At 61.1% G+C, this 15,345-nt stretch overlaps 1 protein-coding gene across 3 annotated transcripts in view; it reads left to right on the forward strand.

Annotated features, from left to right (window-relative positions):
• Nucleotides 1-15,345, forward strand: part of INPP5A (inositol polyphosphate-5-phosphatase A) — a 182,299-nt gene that overhangs the window by 130,527 nt on the left and 36,427 nt on the right. For all 3 annotated transcript variants that reach the window (XM_032607390.1, XM_032607389.1, XM_032607391.1), the window contains 2 exons: nt 3,505-3,557; nt 4,992-5,111. In XM_032607390.1, coding sequence (XP_032463281.1) covers nt 3,505-3,557; nt 4,992-5,111 — 173 coding nt within the window. The remainder of the gene's footprint in view (nt 1-3,504; nt 3,558-4,991; nt 5,112-15,345) is intronic.

Consider the following 15,345-nt stretch of genomic DNA (forward strand, 5'->3'; position numbering starts at 1 on the left):
TTCCTCCGGAGAAGGTGCCCGGCACCTGGGCAGGAGCCTCTGCGTTCCCGGCTTGCCCGCTGCCCGCCCCCCGCCGGCCCTCAGGCTCTGCCCTGTGCGGGCTCCCTCCCCAGAGGCCGCAGCGTGTCTGGGGGTCTCCCCGCATTTCTCTTCCCACCAGGGCCCAGGCGGCTGTGAAGCTTGGGCTGAGGTTGACCTGTGGGGGGGCGGGGGCAGGTGTGGGGACCTCAGCTGTGGTTCCCACCTCCCTGCACACCCCATGTGCTGTGCCCTCCGAGGTGCTGGCCGGTGCCGGCCGGGGGCACTGAGCCCTCCTCAGACCCAACTCCAGGCGGCCTCACTGTCATCCACAGGCAGAGGGGGGAGCGCGTCTCTGGGCGGAGGAGGCTGGGGGGGTCTCTGGGTAGACCCCGATGTCTCGACTAGAGCGGCGTGTTGCTGGGACAAGGTGACCCCCGCCCCGGGGTGCTGGCCTTCCTGGGGGCCCCGTTCTGCTCCATGGAATTGCCCGAGCGTGTGCTCCGCTGGGTCTGATGACGTATGAGTTTTCAGGGCTTGTTCATTTTCCTCTCATCTCCATAAATTAACAGAAGGAAAATCTTATTGAGAAAAACACAAATGCTTCTGATGTTTGTCAACTGCGTGGAATTTCTCAGGTGTAAGAAACTCCAGGACTGTTGCCGGGCTCCCGTGTCCTGCTAGGAGCCCCTGCCTGGCGTGCGTCAGGTCAGCAGGCCGCCGGGCAGGGCCGCGGTGCCCAGGAGGCTGTGCTGTGGCTGCTCCCCTCCTGCTGGGCCTGCAGGCCAGGCCTTTAGCCTTATTGGAACACGTTTTGGGGGAGGGAATTAGTTTAAGACTGATTTCTCTTTCTTTTATTACCGTCACTTAAGGGCAATCTAAACGTAATCACCATGATGGAGGTGTGATGCAATTCCAAATAATTACAGCCCACTGCACATAAAACCGACAGAACTTCCCCTGGTGGCTTGTGGGCGCTCTTGGCTCGGCGCGAATTCCACGTGCTGCCTCTGGGGGAAGCACTCCAGACAACGCGAGACCGTTTTTGAAAGGCAGGTCTGCGTCGTCAGTCGGGGCCGAGGCATTTTATTCCTCTTGCCCGTGGTGAGAAATTGGTTGTTTCCATACATCACAGGGACCGTTCCAAGCTCTTATGAAAGATGAATTAATTTCACTAATGCTCTGAAGCGGGCCTTTCATGGGGAGGCTGGGTGGTGATAACCTTCCCGCAGCCTCCCTTTTCTCACCGTGATTTATGCCGTCTTTTAGTAGATGAAACCGCCTGTATTCGCCATCCATCTGCTGGTAAAGGAATCCTATTAACAGGGCGTCTGAGCAGAGACTTAATATTGTCAGGTGGACGACGTGGCGGCCCCCCACCGCCCCGCCCAGACCCGGGCGTGATGTGGTTCCCACTCCAGTGTGAGAGCCTCTCTGAGAACTGGGGTGGACACCCCCGGGGCACCCCAGCCACTGCCGTCCCGTCTGCCGTCGCCTGGAGCCTTGGGTGGCTTGAGAAGGCGGCCGATGACCAGTGAGCCTGGGAGCGTGCACTGGGCTGGGAAGAGGCAGAGGAGGCCCAGCCCCGCCCGCTTGCACCCCGCCTCCATTTGCTACGAGCGCCTGCATCCGGAAGCTTCTGTGCTGGAGGCCCCAGCCTCCCTCCGTGTGTGCTGACCACAGGCTGCCCTGCCGGCTGCTCCCAGGGAACCGGCCCAGACCCTGGTCCCGCTTCCGGAGGCTCGCCCTGAGCCCAGGAGTCAGGCCGCCCTGTGCTGCAGCTCCTGGTTTCCGAATGTGCACGAGGGCACCAGGGTGGCAGCGCCTGCTTCCCACTCTCTGCAGGATGTGGCTCCAGACGGAAGACAAGTCGCTGGTTCTCCTGGAGAGGCTGTGGCGGGGCGGGGCGCCCTCGACAGCCGGTGTGCGTGGTGACCCCCTCCCACTCCCGCTGCGGCAGTGGGAGAAGGCGACGGACCTTCGGGTGGATTTGACCGGGCCCACGTCCAGCCTGGCTCCCCTGCGGCCTGCCCCAGCGGGTGACCACTTGCCATGTGACCTTGGGTGCGATTCTCAACCTCGAGGGCTCCTGGGTCCCGCAGGTGCTGCGCTGAACAGCGGGCTGGATTCTGAACCCGACGTGGTCAGAGAGAGGGTCAGCGAATCAGCGGTCCGGTTGAGGACGCGTCCGGAACTCAAGGCCGTGGTGACCTTGTGAGAGCAGTCTGGGCAAGGGGTGGGGTTAGGAGCCCACGGGGCACCAAACAAACGGAGCGGAAGAGGGCGGAGCTCCTCGTGACGGCTGGCTGTCGGGGGCGTAGAAACAAATGGCACGGTGGTTAGGGAGGCGCGTGGAGAGCGCTCTAGCCGCTGAACTGTCTGCACGAAGTAGAGAAATGCGTGGCTGACCTGGGCCCCCACTTCCCTGGACATGGCCGTCAGCAGGCAGTGCTTTTCGCCGCGTCGGTCTCTGGGTCCCACCCGGCTACTATCTCCGGGACCACACGGTCTCCGCCCTCTGCCCCCGCCTGTCACCACGGCACAGCCCCACATGCCCCCTGCCCGAGGACCAGCCCCTGTGCTCCGTGGACGCTTGACACGCTGCCCTGGGATGTGGGCAGAGGGTCCCGGAGAAGACAGACGTTCCCTCCAGCACCGTAAAGTTTGCCACCAGGGATTCAGGAAGGTCCCCGGTGCCTCCCGCAGACTTGCAAGGGCTGCCGGGCGGAGCCCCACTCCCAAAACTGCTCAGGCCGTGAAGCTACCCTGTGCTGTGTGGCCATTTAAGTGAAAGTTGATTATGACACTGTCACACGCGGCCCCCAACACGGAACGTCCTTCGTCACAGAGCGGCTGCTGGGCAGCCCGGCTGCATCCCACCCTCCTCCCCTCCCAGCGTGAGCACGAGGGGACGAGGTGGCCGCTGACGCTGGGCGGGGCAGGTGCCGCCCCAGCTGCGGGACAGCAGGATGGGTGGCGGCTCAGCGAGGCTTCTCCCAGCTTCTCCAGCAGAAGTTCTTTTCTTTGAGGTGGGGTTGGTGGAGCAGAAGTAAAGATGGGGTTTCTGTGTCTGTCTGCCTCCCGGGGTCCCACACGGCTCTCTCGTGGCGATAACGCCGCAGGCCCCGAGCCTGCTAGTGGCGGCCTCTCCACATAGACCGCACAGCTTCCTTCCGGCTCAGACGCGTCCTGTCACCCGCCAGGCCTGCCAGCTGCGTAGGAGGTCTTGCTAGAGCTGCCGCTCGGGGCCCCCTGAACTTGGCCAAGGGCGTCCTCCTATCCATTGGGGCCCCCCATGGCCTGGCCGACTGAGCCCCTGCAGCTGGTCTGGGAGATGGTGGTGGTCGTGCCTCATGGTCCCCTCCCTGCCCGCAGCCAGTGTGGAGCCCGTGTGGTCCCACTTTTCTCGGCGCCCCGACTGCCTGTGAGCCAGGCGTGCCCTCCTCCCCCCTCACTGCTGACAAGTGTGACCTGTTTGTTTTTCAGTGCAAGTGGTCGAGGAAAGGCTTCATCCGGACGAGGTGGTGCCTTGCGGACTGGTACGTCCACCGTGGTCCCCTGCGTCCCAGGACGCTCCCCCTTTAGCACTGCGGGGGGCACTTCCGTCAAAGGCTGCCCGACCTGACCCGACCCTCTACTCTTTGACCCTTTTTGTTCTGGCGACTCCGTGTGACACAGAGCGTGGTTGCCGGGCACATGACTCTGGTGTCCCAGCACTCACTCCCACCCGCCCCCCCATCCCATGGGGGCCCTGGCAGGCCCTCCCCATGGCGGTCCCCCTGCTGCTGCGTCCAGCAGCGGGTCCTGCTTCCCTGACGTGCGCTCGGCCACCTGGGGTCGGGCCCGAGGGACTGAGGCCACGGTCTGCACCGTGAGGTCCTGGGCTTGGGGTGTCTCCCTGGGGAGAGGCCCGACCTGCCGCTAGCTGACCGCTTGTTCAGGCCAAGGCTGCGGCCCATCCTCAGGAGCTGCACTCCCGTCAGGTGCCAGCGTCAGCCAGTGACCGCGGCCCCCCTGCTATTTCCACGCGGGCCCCTCCTTGGGGCCACGCAGGTCAGGGCGTTCCCTGAGGCCAGGGTCCCAGAGCGTGAGAGGGAGCTGAGACAGCCGCAGCCTTCCTGATCTGACCCCCCAACTCCTGCCCTTGTCCTTAGTCCCACGGGCCCCCCCGGTGCAGCGTGGGAGGGGCACGGGGTGGCCGCCTGGGGTCAGTGGGTCCTCATGAGGCCACAGGAGAGAATTCGAGCTCTTTATCTGGCCCGGGACAGTGCTGTCAGGTCAGCGCACGTGTCTCACTGGATCGTGGGGCCTGGTGGTCCCAGCTCTGCGGATGGCCCCCACCTCGCTGTGCGGCAGACAGGCTGCAACGATGCCCCAGGGCTCCCTGGGCCCGAGAGGCTGACAGGCCAAACCCGCCTCGCCACGTCCCTGCAGAAGCCCAGGCGACACTGGGCTGCTGGGGTTTCCCCAAGGGTTTTCCAAGGGCTGTGAGCTTGGGGCTGCTTCTGGAGAGTGAAATGAATCCCTTAGTGACCCTCATGGCATGGGGACCCCATGGTGAGCACTGGGCGGCACAGGGGGCTTCGGGCTGTAGCACCAGCTGCCCGCGGAGGGAGCTAAGGCCTGGGGAGGGGCCTTGTCCCCCCTCCCCCCTCCCGTCACCCCTTCCCCGGCCTCCCTCCCGCTCCCCCCGCCCCCCGTTCTGAGGAAAGTTCCTGGGATCCTGTGTAGGTCCCTTTCTTCAGAGAAACAGCTCCCTTTTCCGTTGGCCGAGTACAGCGTCCATGTGGGGACTTCACTGTGTGAGGACTCCAGGTCTTGTGTGTCCTCTCTGACCACACCTCGGGGGAGGACACACCTGGGCAGCGTGGGTGCACCTGCCTTGAGGAGCCAGGTGGGGCGGCATGGGGGGCTGGCCCAGGCGGCCGGGCAGCTCCAGCCCTCCTCCGAGCTTCCTGTCTCTGTCCCCACAGTGCCTTCGACTTGGTGAACATCCATCTTTTCCACGATGCTTCCAACCTGGTTGCCTGGGAGACCAGCCCTTCTGTGTACTCGGGGATCCGGCACAAGGCCCTGGGCTACGTGCTCGACAGGTGGGTACTGAGGGGGGCCTCCCCCCGCCCACCTCCTGGGAGGAGCGTGGCTTGCTCTTTAAGCCATTTTTCCTATTTACCAAAAATACGAAACTTGCCAGTGTCGACCCAGGGATAATGCACAAAGCCCGACCCCTGCACCAAGGCTCCCGTTATCCCGTCCAGACGCGCTGGACAATGGGTGGCCTCACTTTCTTTTCTGTCTTGGGGGGAAGATGAGCCATGGCAGACGGAGGTCTCCTTTGGCCTGGGGTCCCGCTGGCCGCGGGCTGAGTCTTCCCAGACTCTGGCCCACCCGCCGGGCTCCGGCTGTAGGCCCCTTGGAGCGGCTGGCCGGGCAGGTCTGCCCTGCCCGGCGGAGCGCCACCTCCCACACCGCTCTGCCCCAGCTTCCCAGCCCGGCTGCGGGCCCCTGGCCAGAGGGGAGGCAGCCTCAGTGGTCGTCAGAGTGCGCGAGTTCCTCCCATCACCTGCCCAGGCTCCCAGCACACCCCTCCGACCGCCCTGGCCCCCGTCACAGCTGGTTTTCAGGACCCTCCCCCCGGGTCCCTCTGAGGCCCTCCCTCTGTCTGCGATGGTCTCATGTGACCTCTCACGGGGTCGCCGCTGATGGGCTGTCATCTGGGAAAGAAAGGGAGCTCCTCACACCCAATTAACAGGCTGCGTCGGGCCCTGATTTGCCGGAGCGCGTCCAGCGGCCGAGTCCTCAGCTGGAGTCCTCTCCCACCAGCGCCCGTGCCCTAAGTGGGGCCTTTGGTCCGCTTGGGCTTGGGGCGGGGTCTCAGATCTCCCCAGGACCTCGCCAGCCTGCCCAGACCATGAGTTGTGCCTGTTCCTTCTGTGCGCGCTCGGCCGAGACGCGCCCTGGATGGAGCCGGAAGGCCAGGAGCCTGTCCCCATGCCACCAGTCAGCGGGACGAGACAGTGGCCGCCAGTTCGCCTCCAGGCTGCCGGAGATCAGGCCCCTTGCCCCATCCAAGGCCCCCTCGTGGGGGACACGGGGGTCTGCTTGCCCTCACCCTGTCTGCAGCCAGGCGCCAGCATCGCCCAGTCTGTGCTAAGGCCCTGGGCTGTCCGCCCTCACGGCACCAGCCTGATGCGCACGGTGCCTTGGTCCGGGAGGAGGCCCAGGAGCGCGTGCGGTCACATCAGACTTGGGAGCGGCCCTTCTGGGAGGGCTCATCTCGCAGCGGCCAGACCGGCCTCCCGGGGCTGCTCGGCTGGGGCGCGGCTGGGGCCCTGCGGTCCCCGGGCCCTCTCTGGGGCCTCCTTTGGGGCTGGAGCCGGCTGGATGGGGAATGAGCTGGGCTTGGCGGCTGTGGTCAGGTCGTCAGATGGATGGCCTGAGGATGTGTCACTGCCCCAGACCGCCTGTGCTCTGCAGCCCCCGGGAAAGCGGCCTCTGCGTTTCGGGCCCTTCCCCAGCTCTGCGTTCCCATGAAGGGCTTCTGTGGGGCGCTCAGTCAGCCGCATCCGGACCTCCGCCGCGCGGGGCCGGGCCGCCCGCACAAAGGGCCGCTCTGTCGGCGGTGAATGACGGGCCGCCCTTTCATCGGGGATGCTAACCTTTTGGCAGCCACCAGCAGACCGCATTCTCTCTGCCGATTGGGAGGACAATGCCATGCTGGCCCTTTGAATGGACGCTGCCACCAACAGTTTCCCATTCAGGGCGTTGGGAACCTCTGGGAACATTGTCTGCGGCCGGCGTGGACGCAGGGAAACAGTGCGGAGTCCGAGGGGAGCCCGCCTTCCCGGCTTAATCTCCCCGTAAAGCCTCGCAGGCTCGCGTTTCCATCCGAGCGAGGGTGTCAGGCCCGGGAAAGGTGGCACGTCAGCCCAGGTCCTGTCCCCACAAGGTGGTGGGGGGACCTCGGGTTAAAACCGAGAGGCACCCGGTGCTGTGTTTGCAGTTTTTCTGTGAATCCAAGATTATTCCAAAATAAAAAGCTTGTTTAAAACAAAACAAAACAAAACAAAAAACCCTGAGAGTCAAACTCTCGTCTGAAGTGTGTGAACTTTCAGAATTATTTACACTACGAGCAGCGCCCGCCATGCATGTCCCCTGCAGAGCACCATGCCCATGACACCCTTGCTGTGACGGGCTTAGTGGGAAGGATTCCCCTTGGAGACGTTGGAAAATAGGATTTCCAGTGTTAATAAAGGGCGGCCAGTGGGTTCGTCTGGGTTTTTATGGTAAATTATAACTGATGTTTTTGTGCAATAATTTTTTGCTTTAAATCTCTTGTTCTGGGACTTCCCTGGCGGTCCAGTGGTTAAGACTCTGTGCATCCAATGCAGGGGGTGTGGGTTTGACCCCTGGTCGAGGAACTAAGATCCCACGTGCCGCGAGTCGGGGCCAAAAAAAAAAAAGAAAATTAAAAAAAGACCTCTCGCTCTGCAAGGTTAAGAGAAGACAAACCTCTAATTAGCAAAGGGCGTCAGGCTCAGAGACGCTGCAGTGGGCTGTGTTGGGGCCTCTGCGCGGGGCCTGGGGTCCTGTCTGCCTGGAGGGGTGGCTCAGACCCTCCTCGGGGCTCTGGGGGGCTGTGTGTGCCGCGTGCACCTTTGTGCCCCCGTGGGGACAGGTGGTCCCTCTCCAGGCGCACAGTCGCGCTCCTGGGGAACGTTTGGGGCATTAACTCAGCAGCAGGGACTGCAGCTCACACAGTCCTTCCTGGACTCTCCCAAGCTTTCGGCCGTGAAGTGAGATTTTTTTTCCACAAGTGACAGGGCTCTTGTGTCTCCCTATGCAATGCGGCCGGGCCAGGTCCTCAGGAACATTTTTACATCACAACTGTGAAATCTCTGCATAAAGCGCCCCTTTGTCCCCCAGTATCTCTTCACAAATACAGTCCATTGTCACAGCGCTGAAGTTAATTTGATCAACATTGGGACATTTAACTTTTATGTCCGGTCAAAAGAGTTGTTTCATGCTCATTTTGGGCTTTCAAAGAAAATGATTGCCAGAAAAATAATGCTGCCCAGAACAATTCGGAGCAATTAGTTTCCCAGGGCGCGGCGGTGTGATGCGGCCGCCACACAGCTCCCCTTTGTCGTTCTGCGGGCGGTCATCCGTCAGCTGTCAGCTGCTCAAAGACCCTCGTCTCAGGGTTTCTCTTAGGGCCATTCCCAGAACTCGCCTCGCTGGTCAGCCAGCAGAAGAAAAGCCACCGGTCTCCAGGCAAAGACAGGCTCGGTGCTAAGGATGCGGGTCATCGGGACGCCCCACGTGGCCGGTGGCCCCGAGAGCGGGCTCTGGTGCCTGTGGCCCCCACCTCCCCACTCAGGCGTCCCTCAGCCTGGAGGCCCAGGTGGCCACTGTCCCGTGTCTGTTTGGAGCCCAGCTCAGACGCAGGAGTCCTGGGCCCACCAGGCAGCGTCCTCGCCGCCCCAGCTCCTCCCCAGCCGAGGGCTGGGCTCCTGCGTGCTCCTGGCGTCAGGCATCCAGTGAGGTGTGGAAGGCTACGATGAAAGTCATGCGCCCTCCGCTCGGCAGTGTCAGGTTTACGTTTTTCCGTGCTTGTCCTTCTGTCCAGAAGTGAAACGAGGGTGCCGTCGGTGCCCCTGTGTTCTCTGTCCTGAACCCTCGTCGTACCCGCCCCCCCAGTCTGCCCCCCCGCCGTCTTGATCCAGTGCCTGTCTTTCCTGGACCCCGTGCACATCCCTGGACCGCTTGTGTGTGTTAACATGTGTGCAGTATTGTATATGTTTTTATTGCATGTTTGCATCCTCTGTTGTTTTGGGGGATGCAGGCTTCCGTGAGCCCCTTACATGATGTCCTGGAGTGTCACGTGAACGGCAGCACGGGCACCTCCCTCTGCGGCTCGTATCGTGGGTTTGTCACTCCCACCCTCCGGCTCCATGTCCCTCGTGGCAGCTCCGTCCGTGCTCGTCCACCATCTTGCTGGCCTTCGTTTGCGGTGTTCTCAGGGCTTCGCTAGCATTCAGGACGTCTCGTCCTTCTCCGCCGGACTGTGGCCCCGCCAGCTGCGTGCTCACCCAGGCTGGGGACCGCGGGTGGTCTGCATCTCCCGAAAGCCGCTGACATTCAGCATTGTTTCCGACGTTCTTTGATATCAAAAGTCTTAAAGCCTCCCTCGGCTTTCTGAGCTTCCAGCTCTTGTTTTCTCTTCCGGGTACGCGGGGGAACCGAGGGGCCCCAGGAGGCTACGGGTCTTCTCTGCTTCTCTGGCTTGTGGTGGCATCTGAGCAGAAAAGGCGTATTTAACGTTATGATGCTGTTTAAAGAACGAATGAGAGAACTGCTGACGGGAAGCTCAGTCTGACGCCTGCAGGAGGTCTCCACCCACAGCCCTGCCCTGGAGACCGTTGTCATCAAAGGGAGCATGGACATCCAGAGGGTGACAAACAGCGATTTGATTGAGAAGTGCCGGCCATGGTGGGGCCTGAACCCCTCCTGTTCCCCCCGACAGAGGCAGCCTCGTGGGCTGGGGGACATCTCGTTCCACAGACAGGAAACTCAGGCCCAGGCTGGAGCCGGACCAACCGTGCAGATTACTGGAGAGCCCGCAGCCACGATGCACTTCGTTGCCCTCAGCTCTGGAGGCCACGGGTCTGGGGTCAGGGGCCGGCGTGGTCCAGCTCTGGAGAGACCCCTTCCTGCTGGACGCCGCTGGCTGCCTTCTTGCTGTGTTCTCAGGTGGCAGGAGAAGCCCTGGTGCCTCTTCTTACGAGGACACCTGTCCCATCGGGTCAGGGCCCACCCTCATGGCCCCATTTGATCTGGATCATCTCCTGAGCGCTCCGTCTCCAGTACTGTCTCAAGGGGCTGGGCTTCCACGTAAGACTGCAGGGACAGTCCAGCGCCCGCGGGGCCTCCTGGCCTCATTCCAACAGCCGAGCTCCGGCCACCAGCCGGCTGAGACCAGAGGGGCATTTCAGAACCAGGCGCGGTCCCTGGAAGCTTACGGAAAAGAGTGGGTTCAGTAACCAGCCACAGCGGCTGCCCCGGCGCTCTCCGTGTTCTGCTGCTCGAGGGTGTGGCCTTATTGTGCTGAGACTCCCCCTGGTCCACCCACGCAAGTGGCTGAGGGTTCGTGTGTCACCCGTGCTGGGGAGCCCTGGGCCCAGCCCCAGGGCGCCTGCTGCTGCAGGAGGCATGGGTGACCTCACAGGTCACGGGGGCGCCAGGCCTGGGTAGACGCCGGGCTGGAGGGGCGCGTGGTGCCGGCTGGCAGGGCGCACGCATCGCTGGGACTCGGCTCAGGCTCCGTCCCTCAGATGTGTCCTTCCTGCCTTCAGACGGGATCCTCCTCCTCTGTCTCTGCCTCGGGGGCGTCTGGGACAACCCACCTCCCCACAGGCTCCCTCGTGCCTGCAGCTGTCACAGTAGGGGACTGCCCCCCGGGGCTGCCAGCCCCACCGGCCCAAGCCCGAGGCCAGCACGCGGGGCAGAGTGAAGCGTGCAGTCCTGAGAATAGCTTCCAGGACGGTCGGTCTGTAGAAGGCAGCTTAGATGCACGTGTGATAAACCCTTCAATCTGACGCTTTAAGACTAAGGGAAACTCCAAAGACCCTGAAATCAGCGGCCAGTCGTAGGAATCTCCTGCCGTCCATGCTTCGCTATTTCAACTCGTTTGACCTGAGCACATGGCCTCTCCCAGATCTGAGACGAAACCTGAGGTCGGTTTCCACCACGTTCAGTAGCTAAAAATAACAAAGGAAGGACCCTGGAGTGCAGCCTGGTGGGCAGGCCCAACGGCCCCTCGTCTGCCCCTCCGCCCGGCGTCCTGTCCAAGGCCCGAGCCGCCCCCGGTAGAAACGTGTGACCTCAGGTATTCAATCTGTGGCCCCTTCAGGGCTGTCGCCTCTGCCATCGGGCTCTTCAAGCCGTGAGGCGTCCTCGGCCCCTTCCTTCCGCACAGGCAGCCTGAGCGGGTGGGGACCCTTCGGCACAGCAAGGTTCCTCGCGTCATGAAATCGCCCGTGAAAACAGAAAGAGACTCCGTTCTCAGGGCCTAAAGCATTGATTTTTATGGCTCTTCTTGTAATTCTCTTTCTGAATTAGGCACATGGTATTGATGTGGACCTACTTTTTAATCATAATAGCTACTGACAAGGTAATTAATTTTAAAACAACGCTTCTTTCCTGCTGGCCCAAATGGCACTATGTTGAAATTAAAAGTGAGGGCTGCGGGCCGCGGTCTGGCACTCGGACGGCTGCTTCCCCGTGACAGCCCTTCCATCTCGCCTCGGACGGCGATGTTATTAATGGGCTCAGGCCATTACATCAAAAGGAGCAGGGCAGGGGAAGATGATAAAGTTTAGGGTTTTAATGATAGAATTACAAGACCCGAGACAAGCTGATGAAATCACGTCACCCGTCACCGCGGGCCACCCCGTCTGTCACCAGAAAGAGGCCGCGGGGGCCGTGTTCCAGGAAGGCCGCCAGATGCAGCATTCTCTCCCTCCGAACCCCCAGAGCTCTCTAAAGTTGACTTAGTCCCATATTAAATCTGAAATTTGTTATCTTTTAAAAAAGAAATTACCTCTAAACGGATTCTGCCATTTAATTAGCCAAATAGTCTTTTGCTTCCCCGGTGCAGTGTCGGCCGTCTGCACTGCTTCCTGGTCCCTTGTTTCCCGCCCATCCGTCAGGGCGAGGACGGTCAGCCGGGGTCAGCCGGGCTCACGCTTCACCCAAATCGTCTGACGCCTGCCCGCCTCCACATCCTCCCGGGAAACCGCCCGCATGGGGACTGGGGCCCACGCCTGGGCCGGACCTCCTGTGCGTCCCTCGTGGCCCCCTGGAGCAGGAGAGCTAGTGTGGCCGTGACCTCCAGCGCCCTCGGGCACCTTCCAAGGCTTCGACCCCAGGAAATGTGGATCTCCAGCCTTTCCTGCCACAGGGCTGGAGCCCGGCTTTCCAAGCCAAGATTTAAAGCAAATGCTCTGGCTCGAGAAATAGTTCAGGATCGAGGGGCGCTGTGAGCGCTCTGGCCTCGCGTCTGAGCCGTGTCCGCGTCGCCTTGCTCAGGTGTCGCGTGTGACCCGACACCACGTTAAGTGTAAGAAGCCGCGAGAGAGCAGCCGGTTCGCCCGTGAATGCAGAGGTTTCTCCACTTGCCACACCGACTTTTCTCGAGGACATGGTGCCCTGGGCTTCTTAATAAACAGAAGCTGATACACCCTCAGGATAAAATGTGTAGGTTTAAAGTGGACATTTAAAGTGTTTCTGCCCAGGAAGCGTGACAGCTCGCCCTCCTTCCTTCAGCCAATCAAGTCGAAGCTTCGGTTTGGTTTAGTTTTTCTTAAAAAATAAATAAAAAGAACGAAAGAAAAGAGAAGTCCCCTTGAGTGGCCTGAGGTCCGAGTGGCGGTGGTGAGGAGGTGCCGTGCGACCGCTGAGCCCAGACCTCGCGGGGTCCCAGGCGCGGTGTCAGCTTGCTCCCCAGCCCCTTGCCCCGGGGACACCCCAATGGGCACCCCCCAGGCTCCTGTTTGGAGGCAGCCTTGCTGGGCCGGGGGCGCAGGGGGAGGGGGCTGAGGCCGGGAGGTGCCCCCGAGGGCCTCCAGGCGGGCTGGGGCCGACGGGCCTCGGGGAGCTGCAGGGACTGACGGTCCTTGCGCTGGGGCTGAGCGGCTGCTGGGCGCAGAGCGGTGACGGGGGGTCCCAGAGCCATGAGGCTGGAGGGTGAGGCATAGGCCCTGGGGCCGCAGGCGTCTCTGGCCTCCGCACACAGCCAGAGTCACTTGGGAGGGCTGCAGTGAATAGCTCCGTTTGGGGTTTTTTAAAGAGCAGTGTGGCAGAGCCCCAGTGGTTGTGTCTCTCTCATCCACTCACTGGTCCTGGGAGGCGGGGCCGGGAGGGTCATTGCTGCTTCTCCTTTCCTGGTGGGGCTTGTGCTCTGGGTCCCCCTCCCAGAAGATGGGCGACCACGGAGTCCGTGCCCCGACGGGACACCCTATCGGCCTTTCCAGGAACCTGTGCAGGTTCTCTGAGGTATTTTCTTCTTCTACAGCTTTAGGGCAGAAGAGATTAACTTTCTTCAAGATGGCTTGGATAGCCTCCTGCTGACAGACAGTCGATGGGGGTGGGTTCCTCCCCCTCCCCCGCAGGTGCCAGGCGGTTGGGACGGGGTGGGGTACACGGCCGGTCCTAGATGTACGGCAGCCGCAGGGCCGACCCACCAGCCTCCCTGTATTTTCATCCCTGAGCGATGTCTCCTCCACAGAAAGACTTAACTTTTTTTTTTCTTTTTTTGCTGTACGCGGGCCTCTCACTGTTATGGCCTCTCCCATTGCGGAGCACAGGCTCTGGACGCGCAGGCTCAGCGGCCATGGCTCACGGGCCCAGCCGCTCCGCGGCATGTGGGATCCTCCCAGACCGGGGCACGAACCCGTGTCCCCTGCATTGGCAGGCGGACTCTCATCCACTGCGCCACCAGGGAAGCCCAGAAAGACTTAACTTTTCACACAAGAAGTGACGTCACTTGTCATCTGCACCGTTAATGACAATCTGTTAAAATACGTCCTTTGTCTTCAAATTCGCATGTGTGAGAATCAATCCAACTAAACAGGAAAACAAGACTTTTTGTGGAATTTAGCTCTGTGATACAGCAATTAACATGCAAGAAAATATGAAAACAGCTGAGACGATTCCTAGAAGAACTTCAACAAGCAGGGCTTCCCCATGAGAAGTCCTATGATTTAAAAGCAACAGGAATAGATAAAAGATCTGCAGAAAAGGAGAGTCTCAAAAAGACCCATGTAATCTAGGGACTCCTGTTCTGTACAAACTCAAGGGGAAGAGGACTGAATGTTTAATAAAGGGTTTGGATCAGTCGACTGTTGGGAAAATCGATAAACTAAGACCCCTTCTTCACACGTAATTCCAGATGGATTAAAGTCTGCACTACAGGCTCTGCCAGGAAGATGAGAGAAGGACTTGTCGGGAATCAGCCTTGGGGGGAGAAGGGCCAGCAGCTGGGGGGACGTGGGTGTGTTTCCTGCGTGAAAATTAAGGCTCGTGCGTGACAGGTACCGTTAAGCACAGACAGCATCACCATCACACTTCACAGGGAAACTCTTGGAGCTGAAAAAGCAGGAGGCAAGGAACCAGAAAGGAAAGCAGGCCAGGCGCGAGCAGAAGCCACCAGCTTGCCGTCCCCGGGGGTGCGGACGGGACTGTCCCTCCAGCCCAGCGACCACCGTCGTGAAACAGCGGTGATGTCATCGCTGTCAGTCACCTTTCCTTTCTCAGGCTAATGCATCAAGTTGGGAAGGCCGCTCCGGGGTTGGGGGCATGCCTGCTCCCTCTGCACTGGGGGCCGGACGGGGCAGGGCCAGCGGCACCCAGGTTTCTCGGTGCCGGCCAGATATTTCTGAGTCGATCTGGGTGAGGGGTGCTCCCGGCTTTGTCCACCTTTAATATTTATTTTCTCAGAGTCCATCGCAGCACGTGGGCCATGGGGGCGGCGCCCCACGCTGTGCCCGTGGGCCCTGCTGCTCTGTCTCGGCGGGGGTGTCCGTGCAGCCACCAATGGGCGGTGGAACTGGGGACCTGGGTCGCTGAACCTCCCTTCCCTTCTGCCCAGACCACACGTCTGCTCTGCGGCCTGTCTCGTTAGCTGTGGTTCGCATTCCGCTTTGAGTTGGAAGTGACCCACACTTGCTTCCTTTGCCCTTGAGGCCAGTGCAGCTGGGACCCTGCTGCCACCAAGGGCGGGGAGGGCGTGGGGGAGTGAGTGAGCGGAGGATCGGGCTTGGGTGGTGTCCTGGCCTCTTACCGGGGCAGAGGGGTCTGTACGGGGCCGGGGTGGGGGTGACACTGACATATCACTGTCACGTTTGCCACGTGTGCGTTTCTCAGCTGAAAAATCTCTATGAAATACATTGTGATTGATTTAAAATACGTGGCAAAAGTTTTTTGAGCCAGGCAATACTTAGCTTAAAAAAAAGACATAGTCACTCTCACTTTGTAGCTTCCAAACATCCATGTGGGGATAAGCTACAACGCTGAGAATGAGGTCAGGTGTCCACCACCGATGGGAGGAACCGTCCACGGACCAGACGGGAGGCGTCCTGGGCTCATGTGGGTTGCCCGCTCCTGGCTGCTCTCCTGTGTCTGGCGTGTGGCGTGGCCCTTTTCCTTTCCTGGCGCAGGCTGTCGTTGCCCGCCAAACGTGGTTTTCACGGCCCCGGCCCAGCAGATGGGACCACGCTGGCGCACACCTCAGTGCTGGCAAGCTAGGAGCCGTCTGGGGAACACGTG

This window comes from Phocoena sinus, chromosome 16 (genome assembly GCF_008692025.1).
Source record: "Phocoena sinus isolate mPhoSin1 chromosome 16, mPhoSin1.pri, whole genome shotgun sequence".
NCBI lineage: Eukaryota > Metazoa > Chordata > Mammalia > Artiodactyla > Phocoenidae > Phocoena > Phocoena sinus.